The sequence below is a fragment of the Thamnophis elegans genome, chromosome 4, assembly GCF_009769535.1.
Source record: "Thamnophis elegans isolate rThaEle1 chromosome 4, rThaEle1.pri, whole genome shotgun sequence".
NCBI classification, from domain to species: Eukaryota; Metazoa; Chordata; class Lepidosauria; order Squamata; family Colubridae; genus Thamnophis; species Thamnophis elegans.
The window spans coordinates 54792813-54805857 of record NC_045544.1 but is presented as its reverse complement, the minus strand read 5'-3'; the positions used below and the strand labels follow the sequence as shown (position 1 = coordinate 54805857).

General features: G+C 34.8%; 1 protein-coding gene across 1 annotated transcript in view; it reads left to right on the top strand.

Moving 5' to 3' along the window:
• The window catches only part of SYNE1 (spectrin repeat containing nuclear envelope protein 1), a 300005-nt gene that overhangs the window by 50339 nt on the left and 236621 nt on the right, over nt 1-13045 (top strand). The window contains 9 exon segments of the mRNA XM_032216017.1: nt 77-211; nt 965-1123; nt 2254-2462; nt 2830-2938; nt 4756-4920; nt 6000-6167; nt 8731-8907; nt 11095-11235; nt 12464-12624. Of these exon segments, the coding sequence (XP_032071908.1) occupies nt 77-211; nt 965-1123; nt 2254-2462; nt 2830-2938; nt 4756-4920; nt 6000-6167; nt 8731-8907; nt 11095-11235; nt 12464-12624 (1424 nt within the window).

Below are 13045 nucleotides of genomic sequence, written 5' to 3'. Positions count from 1 at the left end.
TAAAATTTTGGAATTAATCTTCTGTTTCCTTAGCAACAATATTAACATTTAAACATGTGATAAATTTCAAAACCAGGAATTTTTCAATCAGTTGGACCAAAGGGTGCTCAATGCTTTCCTGAAAGCTTGTGATGAACTTACTGACATCCTTCCTGAGCAAGAGCAACACACCCTTCAGGAAGCTGTGCGGAAATTGCACAAGCAGTGGAAGGTGAGTTTTGCCAACCAGCTTTAGTTATAAGTTGTTTTTCTCTGTGTGTAGGCCCTCAAGTCTGTTGACTCCTGGACTAGTTCCTGCAGTTTTCATGCCAAGATTTTTTAAGTAGTTTGCCCTTGCTTGCCTCCTAGGGTTCCAAATGAGTGACTGGCCCATGGTCACCCAGTTGGCTTTGTACCTAAGGTGGAACTAAAATATTCAATTTCCTAGTTTCTAGATTGTTTCCTTAACCACTACACCAAACTAGTTCTTCTTGTTTAAAGTACACAGCCACAAAATCCATTCTGTGAGAGGAAGATAGAGTCACTTGTGCAATTATTGTTCTCAGTTATTCCTGTCCAAGCAACATGAAAATATCTTGTGTACTTTCACAAGTTTACTCAACTCAGTTTTCTTAATTAAAGATCAGAAAAGAATCACTTATCTTAAAAAGTATTTTTATCATAATGTGATAGGTTACACAATTATTTTTTCATGTTTTAAACTTCTTGTTTCTGCTGGCATTTTGCATGAACTTTTTTTTCCTGTTCTTTTTTATGGTGTAACATTACATTATATTTTCAGTGAAAGTTATTCCCCTGAAATTGTTCAGAAAAACAAGTTAAAGCATCTTAGTTACCACCTCTGAAATTAATGATCTGGTTTGGTGTTGGTTGGTTTCCTTGTTTTATACCTTTATAAATAATTTCTTAAAAAGAGAACTGTGTTTTATATTAATTTCGTCCCACACTTCTTATTATGATGCAGGATCTCCAGTCAGAAGCTCCATACCATTTACTCCGCTTAAAAATAGAAGTGGAAAAAAGCAAATTTCTAGCAATAGTGCAAGAATGTCACACTGAACTCACTCGCCAGCATGAGCTCATGACCAAGGAGAGCAGTGAAAAAATAATTAAGGAGCACAAGGTAATTCTACCCCTTTCCTTAAATAGCCATGGAGTTTTTCCTCTGTATTTAGTTATCTGCCTTGACTCTGTAAAAATAAAGGAATATGCAATATAGAAAACACTGCTGTCCTGTTCCAAATTTTTCTGCTTGGCATTATACCTATGATTCCAGTTTAAAAAAATGATATATGAGTGAGTGATTTTTTTTTTAGTATTTTATGGTAGTGATTGATCTATTGCGTATTGATTTTAGAATTTCATCTACATTACTATTCAGCATATTTGTGCAACTTCTACGAGCAATGTTTACTTGGAACAATAAGAGCTTAGATTCACAAATATTATAATTAAAATATCATGTTTCATTCAAACTGATACAGTGAAATTTGTTATTTATTTATTTATTTATTATTTATTTATTTATTTATTTATTTATTTATTTATTTATTTATTTATTTATTTATTTATTTATTTATTTATTCAATTTCTACAGCCACCCGTCCCAACTCTGAGTGGCTTACATTTCTTGGAACTTAACCATTATTTCAAGAATGTTTATGCATGCAAACAACCAAATTCATTTTGAAATATGATTGACAAAATAGATTGCTGTTTCTTGATCTCTACAATACAGCATCAGATACCTTGATGTATCTTTCCAGAATATATTGTTTTCCTGTGGCATTTGTTTATTATTGTTAGGTAATTGAAGCACCATTTTCAGTATTAACACAATTCATATACTGATTTAATAATGCTGTAATTTGAAAAACTTACTTCTTAGGAGACATACATTGTATTGTACTGCATATAAAATCTTTCATGAAATCCCCAGATAAATTCAATTAGACAGTTCTTTAGATATTTTTAACAGAGGGAAAATTATCTTAAATATAAAATTTCAATAATGCTTGGAAAAAATGCCTTCTGGATTACTTGAAACTGAAGGAATTTAAACACTTTTCCACAATCAAAAAGGTGAGAAGCACTGTCATTTCCTTCACAGAGATGAAGTATCTTGACAATTTTTTTTACATTTTTAAAAAATGGTGAATGTACTTAGTTCTTGAATACCAGATAGAAATTAGGATTTTAAAGTTCATTTTTATATCAGTGGAGTGAGCAAATGTTTCTTTTTTATGCCATCAGATGTTTTTTGGTGATAAAGGGCCTTTACAACTATGTGAGAAACGACAGCAACTGATTAAAGAATTGTGCTTGAAATTACCAGAATGGGATCCAATTAAAATGACATCTGAAAGTAGCCAAAAAGATCTCAGTGAACTTAAAACTCAAGTTGCCCGGACTTATATGAAACTAATAGATCAACCAGATAAATGGCAAGAATACATGAACAGGTAAACAACTACATGAACTGCAACATAGAAGGCATGGATTTAAAGTACCAAAGTAGAACTACAATGTCCTTTAATGTTGTAAATACTATATTGCTTGTCAGAAGCACTTAATGTTTTAAATTGTTTTAAATAGAACATCAAAGGGCAAGAAGTATAGGATCTAGATTAGTTTGGGAAATTGCTATGATTTACTTACTTGGAATTTTCAGCCATTTGAACAAGCAACATTCCTCCCTAAGTGATTAAAATCTTTTGCTATGCCAAAACTACAGATGCTAGCTTCTTGAGTTCCCTTGAAACATTTTTCATTAATTCAACCAGTATTGTTCATCTACTGTTTGCTTATCCTTCTATGGCTATGTTTCAGATTTTCTGAATTACGAAGATGGATTTCATCAAAGGAAACACAACTTAAAACAATTAAGAATGGTTCAGCTGATACTACTAAATACAAACAATTTAAAACATCAATAGAGGTATATTAAAAATGATTTGAAATGGATATGTTCTTGTAATACTAACATTTTGATTTGAAGTGGATGAAATTGATAATGCAAACTGATCTTTCTCTGCTTTTGGCATTTTAAAGTTAGGTCAAATAATTTACAACAAGTGTAAATAATGTTATAGAAATAGTGAAATGTAAAAGGAACTGGAATTGCCAGCATAAATAAAATCAAGTAACACTGGTTAAAAATTCTACCCTTTAGAAGGAAGTGTACAATGTAATTCAGAAGCTTTTGAAAAACCATTGGTTATTTCAAGACAAATTTGTACCAATAAATGTCATTAGAATGATAAGTACATACATGTTTCACATACTTTACAATAGAAAAAACATACCACAAAAATATATTGGCACAATCTACCAAAATATTTCCCAGTCTCACCCTGCAGCACTAGTGGTAATAGTTTCTGAATGAATAGCATTGCACAAAAAAGAAGTGACATTTTGGGATGCTGGGTACTTGTATGTATGTATGTATGTATGTATGTATGTAGGTAGGTAGGTAGGTAGGTAGGTAGGCAGGCAGGCAGGCAGGCAGGCAGGCAGGCAGGCAGGCAGGCAGGCAGGCAGGTGTATGTATGTGTATGCAAACATACTGTATGAAAAACAGAATAAGAGAATGACAAGAGTTAGAAGGAACTTTGGAGGTCTTCTTGTCCAAACCGCCTACATGAAACCCTATACCATTTCAGACAAATGGTTGTCCAATCTCTTCTTAAAACCTCCAGTGATGGAGCATCCACAACTTTTGGAGGCAAGTCGTTCCACTGATTGCATGGAGAAGTTATATCTATTGCATTAATTCTATTGTTGGAAATGTATGCAAGGAAAAGTTACATGCAAAAGCAAAAATTAGGGGGACATTACCAATGATAGCATTTTTTCAAGTAATTAGTTTTTTTTAATTGCAAAAGCAGGCAGAAGAAAATAATACCTAATATGTATATTGACAATGTAAATTGATCTTCAAATTTTTATTTGCTAAAGAATGATATGAAAGATACTTCACCCTATTCAGGCAATACATAGAAGGACTCACTATGTGTACAGTGGAGAAGCAGTCTATTCTCTATAGTCCAAGCTGTGGGATCAGCATACAGGCAGCCACTTGTCCAAATAGTATTACTATCTGAATCAAAAAAGACTTCCTGCATAGATTTCTCTATGCAGAAAAGCTACATTTCTGTAAACACATAGAGTTGTGTTATTATTTTGATTGAATAGTTTTTCATTGATGTCACAATGTGATTTACATGGTAGAGGGATCCTCAAGCAATTTTTATGCTTGAGCATATTGGCTTGTGACTATCCACGTGTATCGGGTGGTTTGCTGCCGGTTTTACCCACTTGCAAACGTGCACTTTTCAATGTAAATTGTTCTTCGTGCATGCACAAAACAATTGACACTAAATTGCGCATGCACAGTCACTAAAATCCAAAATGGCAATAGCCCAGTGGTGGTGAGGGAACCAGTTCGGGGGCGTGGCAGGCCTGGGTCACTGCCAGTTCTGTGACCCAGGCCTGAATTCCACTACCAGTTTGGCCAAATCAGGAGCAACCCACCTCTGACGTGTATATACCGCTCATTCGTCCTATTAATTTAGTATCATAATTGGCTTTTTTTAATCTATAGCAATGTTTTATAATTGTTTGATAAGACGCTTGTGTCTTGATACAGTCTTTGTTGACTTACCCATGCAAACTAATGTAAACCCAGTTCTCTTAGACTTCTACTTTAATAATGCTTGTCTGGTGCATCTAATTTTTATATTGATTCTTTTTCAGGAAATTAGGCAAGATGCCTGCAAGAAGGGAGAAACTATCATCTGGTTGAAATCTAGGCTTGTTGCCTTATCTGAGGTTTCTTCTGAGAATGAAATAAAAAAACAAGGGGATGAACTTTCAGTGCTTGCTAGTGATTTTAAGAAAATTTTAGCCTTATTGACAGAGGTATATTATAATTATATTATATTCACTCCAGAAGCTGTCCTTTTTACTATTATGTGTTCAGTTATAGAAAATCAGTAGGATTCTGTTGTATTTTAGCAATATAGTCTGAATGTTACTATAATCAACAATAATCAGTATTTTTCCAATATCTAGGTGCATTTGAATACTATTAATAAAAAAATAACATAATTATTGTAGAGTTATGTAGTATGTAATTGTATCGCTAGTGATAAGTGAAATTTGAAATTATATTTCAACATATATGTACATGTGCTAAACACATGAGAGCCACAACTTTTGTTCTTAGATGAATATATTGTATATGTTTTCTTAAATGTATTTTCTACTCAAATTATAGAGTTTTCATATGAAAGTATTGGTGGGAACTTTTTCTTAATATAATGTTTGATGCAAGCATGTAATCACATAAGTTTTTATGCTAAATGCGTATAGTATGCTGTATGCATAAAAACAAACACAGTTGTGGCACTATGGAGAAAAAAAATCAAAATTCATACTATTCTTCACATTAGCAATTTTCCTTCCTCCTGCTCCCCTTTCTCCATCTTATATTCACTTGTGCTATTGACAATATGTCAGTTTCTCTTTTTGAATTATTCATATTTGCTTTGAGAGATTTTTTCCTAAATAGTTTTGTATTTCTGAAAAGTTCTGCTGGTGTTTGCTGTTTGCTGAATAGTAAGGCTTGTTTTGAGCACAAAAACATTTATTTTAAGAAAATGAGTATGGTATTGGGAACATAGAATAGGAAAAAAAATGTTTGGCAACTATTATGGCCAATTCTACAATTAGTTGTAAAAATTTCCAAATTAACCCGGAAAGCAGGTCAGGTAGCACAAAGTAAACTCACAAAGTAATAATAGAATGCAGTGGAATAGGAGAAATATATTTATAGATTATAGTAAGAGGTTTTTTTTTACTATTTTCAGATAATTGGAAAATAATATAGAAACAACAAAATGAATTGATTGATTATGCATTTTGAACTGTTTAAAACATAAGTTCTAATTATTTGGCACTGAATATTTTTAGAGCTTTAATATGGTTTCTGAATACAGATTGAGAAGACACTGGGTGCGGTTGGAGATTGTGTTCAATACACTGAAGAAGTGAAAGGCACATTAGAAGAACTGATCACAAACTCAAAAGAAGCTCAGACAGAAGTTGAAAAAATCTTAGATGTTGATAACTTGTTACAGGCCCAGCAAATCTTTCTCTACCATCAGGTACAATTGCCCACACATCGGCTTTCACTGAATGTCCAACAAGTCCTCATATATTATTGTTGCTGCAAAGATTAACATCTGAATTGTAGATAATACTTTTTTTAAAAAAATTAATAATACTTTTTTATTTTGAATACAAATAATGAACATAATACATATAAATCTAAATACAAAAAAGGAAAAAGATACAGATATTACAGTGCACCCCCCAAGAATTTTTTTTTCTTATATTTCTTCTATAACAACTAAAAGATATACAATAGATACAATACAATAGCAAGTTGGAAGGGACCTTGGAGGTCTTCTAGTTCAACCCCCTGCCTAGGCAGGAAATCCTATACCATTTCAGACAAATGACTATCCAACATCTTAAAGACTTCCAGTGTTGGGGCATTCACAACTTCTGGAGGCAAGCTGTCCCACTGATTAATTGTTCTAATTGTCAGGAAATTTCTCCTCAGTTCTAGGTTGCTTCTCTCCTTGACTAGTTTCCATCCATTGCTTTTTGTTCTACCCTCAGGTGCCTTGGAGAATAGTTTGACTCTCTCTTCTTTGTGGCAAACCCTGAGATATAGGAAGACTTCTATCATGTCTCCCCTAGACCTTCTTTTCATTAAACTAGACATACCCAGTTCCTGCAACCGTTCTTCATATGTTTTAGTCTCCAATCCTCTAATCATCTTTGTTGCTCTTCTCTGCACTCTTTCTAGAGTCTCCACATCTTTTCTACATCGTGGAGCCCAAAACTGAATATAGAAAAGATGTGGAGATTGTGCCCTTATCCCCTCCAAAACAACATATATTCTTGAGTAGGTTATTCCATTTGCCTACTGTAGATAATAATTAAGAACCCCTTTTCATACAGGTTGAATTGGAAAGAGGGGATTTTATAATTTTCTGTCATAAAATGTTGGAGGTGATCATTTAATATTTATTTTAAAAAAGAAAGTGTAAACTTTTTTGAAGTGTACTTTGGCAAAGTGCCGTTTTGTTATTCCTTTTCTCTTCCCACTCTATTCTCGTCGTTATTCTTCTAATAAGAAAAGGCACTTCTAGGGGCCTTTTCACAATTTATTCAAGATGAAATTAGGAACTACCATCATCTTGGCAAACTATATGATAATGCTGTTTGTGGTAGCATATTTCTCAGACCATGCTTAATATAATACAATGGCAATAGATTGCTTGAAAGTATTTTCTCACCAAGGTTTCTCTGACAGTTCCATGGCAACAGCTGCTAGACTGGCCTTGAGGAAGGAAAGGGGAACTGTAAGAGAATAAGATGCTCCTGGAGTGAGGAGCAGGAGAGTAGAAAGTGGCTTCTCTGTTTAATTTATCAGTAGTCACATGCAGATTATGAAGGTATGGAAAGAGGCAGATGATGTTTATGACTTAAATCCTTCATCCCCTTTCAGCCCTCCTCCCTATAATAGAAACTTTCTGACCTGTCTTCTGAACCCAAGATATTGCCTGCTAAGTTTCAGTTTGGTTAACTGGTTAAGGGGACAGAAGATGATTTATGCAAAAGTCATGGCTTCCACCTTCTCTTTGAGCACTTAGATTGTGGACGAGGTCAGTTCGGGATAGTGTTACTTCATGGAAAATTAAAGATGAAAATGCTCCTGATCTTTCAGGCTTTGAAGCTATGTACTTACCATTTTTTCCCAACAAAATTCTCTAAAAAGGAAGGATTAGAGACTGGGCAGAGATTGGGTAGCTAATACTGTTGGATCTATGATGGACCACTATCTTCTTCAAGGCAGATGAAAGCATTCCTTTCTACAAAAAAACAACAACTGCTTGAGCCCAACTAGATGCCATCTCCTAAGACAACTTAACCAACCACAAGGGACATGAATCTAAAACATAGGTGATGGAACACACAGCACCAAGAACCATGTCTAATTTTTCAGGATCAACTTGTTAAAGCTCTTCCTAGATAACTAGAGAAGATTGCATTCCAATCATTTTGGTAGAATCTGGCTGCATGGAGTCTACCTCTGAGCAGATCCAAATGATTTTACTAAATAGATGCCTAAATTAACAATATGTCCCTCCTCACTTTACAAGGAATCTGACAAGGGGCTGCTGGCTGTTTTACTTGCAGATGTGATAACCGCACAGAAGTAAGCCTTATTGAACAAGTAAAATACTAAGAAAGGCTCAATCAGATTTGCTTTTGCATTCCCCATAACAATTCAAATGTCAAATGTGACCTTTAAAAAAATGGAGAATTTTACCATTGTTCTAAATCTAGACTTCTGAAAAGTTTTGAAAATTATAGATGAACTGTACTTTTCAATAAATGAGCAGAGATCATTTAACGCTTGTTCCCTAAAACGGGTCTCCAATCTTGGCAACTTTAAGACTTGTGGAGTTCAACTTACAGAATTCCTCAAGCCAGCAAAGCTGGTAGTTGAAGTTAGTTCTGGGAATTGAAGTCCACAAGTCTTAAAGTTGCCAAGGTGTATGGGCACCTTTGCATATGCTTATAGTGCAATTACTTTTGCATTAAGACAATGCATCTGTATTGACTATAATACTTTTAAATGTTTGTTTTTAGCAAAAATCAAAAAGGCTTCATGCAAAAAGGCAAGATGTACAACAGCAGATTACCCACAGTAAAGAGTTACAAATCGAAGGTGGCCTGTCTCCTGCTGTGCAAGAAGATTTGTGGAAGTTGGAGAGTACATTAGAAAGCATGCAGCAATCTATGGAACAACGTGGAGATCAATTGCAGGTACATATTCTTCTGTACTGTAGAAAAATAAAGAAATGTTGCTTTACTTAATTGCTTTATATTTAGTATGAGATGTTTTCTGGCAAGCTTTTTTTGGGCTTAGCTTAGGTTTTAAATGCAAGTTTCCAGCCAATCTTGTTAGAGGGTGGAATCAAATTGGGGTACATGATTGGGACCCCAATTGGTTATAGCTATAATCCAGAAGTGGTATTCAGCAGGTTCTGACAGGTTCTGGAGAACCAGTAGTGGGACTTTTGAGTAGTTTTGAGAACTGGTAAATACCACCTTTGACTGGCCCCGCCCCCATCTATTCTGTGCCTCCCAAATCCCAGCTGTTTCGGAGGAAATGGGGATTTTGCAGTAACCTTTCCCTGGAGTGGGGAGAGAATGGAGATTTTATAGTATCCTTCCCCTGCCACGCTCACCAAGACATGCCACACCCACCAAGACATACCCATAGAACCAGTAGTACCAATTTTTGAATCCCACACCTGCTGTAGGCTAAAGTGGAAAATAAATAATTCTAGTAATGCTATATTAGTATTTCTGCCAAGAGACCTGAATAGTTGTGTCCATGTAGCCACCAAGAATAGAGACTGATTGCAGGTTATCCTTACCCTTTTACTCTGTGAAATTATTAACTTTTCATAATATGATTATGAAGTTCAAGTATTAGATTAATCTAGAATTTAACTGCAAAACTGGGTATCACCAGACTTTGTGAATGGCTTTCAATTTTAGGATATTGAAGGAGGCATTGACAAATTCATGGAAACTAGGCCTATCCTTGATTAGAAGACACGATTTTTAAAAATAGTTTTTGAAGCCCACTATAAGTTAAAAAAATTACATGTGTGCTATAATACACATGCATACATAAATCTCTAGGAGTATTGAGACAAAACCAATTAACAAGATAACGTAAACATTTAAATAGGGAATTAACCCACTTACAGCAACATAATTATTCTAAAAGTTCTGATGCTATTTTTTGCATGCAAAAATAGAAGTGGAATTCTCATAAGACTTCATTAACTACTGTGAGAAAGAATGTTGGACAAAATGTACCTTTGAACTATTCAAATAAGGAAAGACAGATGTTTAAAAGAGAAAACACACTATAGGCCATTCTCACATGGCTCTTGCACAGTTATTTTATTCTTAAGGCTGGGGAATAATCTAAAATATTAGTAATAATCCAATTATCAGACAGTTTAATAATTAAACTTTAGAAGCTATTTTACAATGGTTGTTTGAACTGTAAGTAGTATTTGCATATAAAACCTAGCTAAGGTATAACACCAAGCAAACTTGGCTAATTTGACAAAAGCTTTTGAAGTCATATTTTGATACCCCATTTTCCCAAAAATAAGACCTCCCCTAAAATATTTAACCACATGCGCAGCCAGTTCCTGCCATTTCGTGGGGGGAGGAGGGGAACATGCCCCACGCACCCCACATGCACGCTATTTACGCGGAATGGCCTCGCCGAGGCTGCTCCTGCAAACCCTAGCTACTGTGCCCCTTCTCTTAGTGGAGGCTGCAGAAAGAGCAGCAGGGCCAGCGACGCTAGGGCTGGCAAGAGTGTGCCAGAAACAGAGACAGAACTTCCAGCCCTCTCTAGATCAGCTTATCCGCGGGCCGAGGTTAAGGAGCCTCCTGCACCTCAAAAATAATAAGACCTTCCTGAAAATAAGGCCAAGCGCTTATTTTGAGGGTCAAAAGAAATAAGATCCTGTCATATTTTCATGGAAATATGGTAGTACATAGTGGGGAAACAACCGGGAAATACCAGGACTATTAGCAGATGGAAAAGCAACTGGGAAAAATTATATTGGATGAGTAGAATGGCAAACAGACTTATTACCTAGATAATTACAAGAATTTATCATTGAATTCACATAGGATTGTCATCGCAGTACAGAAGACTCTGCTATTATGTCCTACATTTGGACTTCCTATTGATCTTTGCTAATAGAATGCACAAGTCTTGTACTTAGCAGGGAATTTTATTTGTATTTAATATTTGAGGTTTTGAACAGGATAATGAAAATTCTGGTAAATATGTTTAATCCAGCTTAATTGTATGAACCAGAAAAATTCATTATTCATCATGTTAATTATGAACTTTAATTTCCTGTCCCTCTTTTATTGTTCTGTCACTTTGCCTTTTTCCTTTTTTTGTAGCTCACAATAAACACATGGGAACAGTTTGAAAGAGACAAAGAAACAATTGTCAAGTATTTGAGTCATGCCAGCTCTGCCCTTGAACGCATCTTAAGTTTTAGCAGCTTGGAGAGTTTGTCATCAGAATTAGAAAAAACAAAAGTATGTGTCCTGGAGGACTTTTATTGTTCTGCCTGGTATTATATTAGGTTCTTTTGTATTTCTTTTTGTTTAAAAAAATGTGCATTTTATTAGTGACTTCTTGTCCTGAATGATCGTCAAGTAGGTAAGTCAGTAACTTTAAAATAAATATATATCTAAACAATATTAAGATAATTGGTTTTTAAAGCTAGGTATCCTTTCCCTTTTTGTTTTGCATCTATTGCTGATTATTTTTGTAAATCATCCAGAATGATGTTGAATTGCAAAACCTTATAAATAATGTAAATAAATTAATAAAGGCTCAATCTGGACCAAACAGAACATAGTAACGATGGGTTCTCAGGTTGTAAAGATGCATATCCCCCCCCCCCAAATGAAAAGATGATATGCAAATTTCATGATCCTTTTCTTTACATGGTTCAAGTTAACCATGATCTAATAGCATTACAAATATAAAACATAGGTAGAGAAATGTTACAATCATGCTGGGAATGGTTCCAATTCTAAGAAAACTGAAACAGAAGGAAATTCTGTATTATTAACCAAAGTGTCTTTAAGTTGCATATAGTGAGGAATTCCTCCTTTTAAATCAGATATTCTTGAATTGGTAATTTTTAAAAACCTATTTTTGTATTTAATGTTTACAAGAATATGGAGCAAATTCCAATAATAATAATAGCAAGATCACTTACACTTATATACCACTTCACACTGCTTTACAACTGTCTCTAAGCAGTTTATACAGTCACTTTATTGCATCCAACAATCTGGGTCCTCATTTTACCGACCTTGGAAGGATGGAAAGCTGAGTCAACCTTGAGCTGGTGAGATTCAAACTGCCAAACTTCTGGCAGCCAGCAGTCAGCAGAAGTAGCCTGCAATACTGCATTTTAACTCCTGTGCCACCATGGCTCATAATAATCCATAATAAACATCTGGAGCACCACTTGAACACCATTAACATTGACAAAAACACCATTAGTCAATTGCAAAAGACAGCTTTACTGGAACAGCTTACATCCAGCGATGCTACATGTAATACCATCAAAAAATATTTTCTTCCCTTCCCTGGTGTTTGGGAAGAACTTGATGGGTATAAACGGCAATCACAGTTAAACATCTGGATGACTGTGTGATCATGGATGATCATCCAGGTAATATCAACTACCACTTGTTGGCAAAACGTTACTGAGAATGATGTTTAAATTGCCCCTCCTCCTTTTCACAGGAACTTTCCAAGCAGACCGTAGCCATGGCCATGGAAGCAGAGAATCTGGTCAGGAAGTCTTTAGCCATACAGCTTGGTCAAAGGAGCAAGGAGAGTCTTCAGCAGCAAGCAAAGTCAATTCAGGAACAAGTTAAAAAAGTAGAAGCTACACTTGAAGAAGAGTATGTCCTTAAATAGTCATAATATTTTGTTTCCTGACACAAGGAATGTATCTTTTTTGCCTTATATTAGTGCAGTGTTGAGTCTTAAAGACTTTGTAAAACTGTGTCATAAAATAATAACTTATCTATCAGAAATGACTGTTTTAATACCAAGTGTGGTAGAAGATCTGAGGGGGGGAAAAGAAAGTATCAATACATACCCTAATTGAAAAAAATTATGTTCTTGGTTCTTTAAGTGTCCTTATAATTGTTGTGTGAAGGAGCCATTGTGAATCAAATTTTATGCCTTTAGGCTGATTCTTCTCAAGGAGAGAAATACTTTGAATTGACTACAAAAGTAAAGTCATACTAATGCACTTCAATACTCAGTGCAGGAATAAAAATAGAAAATTATTTCATAAACGTTAGCATTGATAAATAA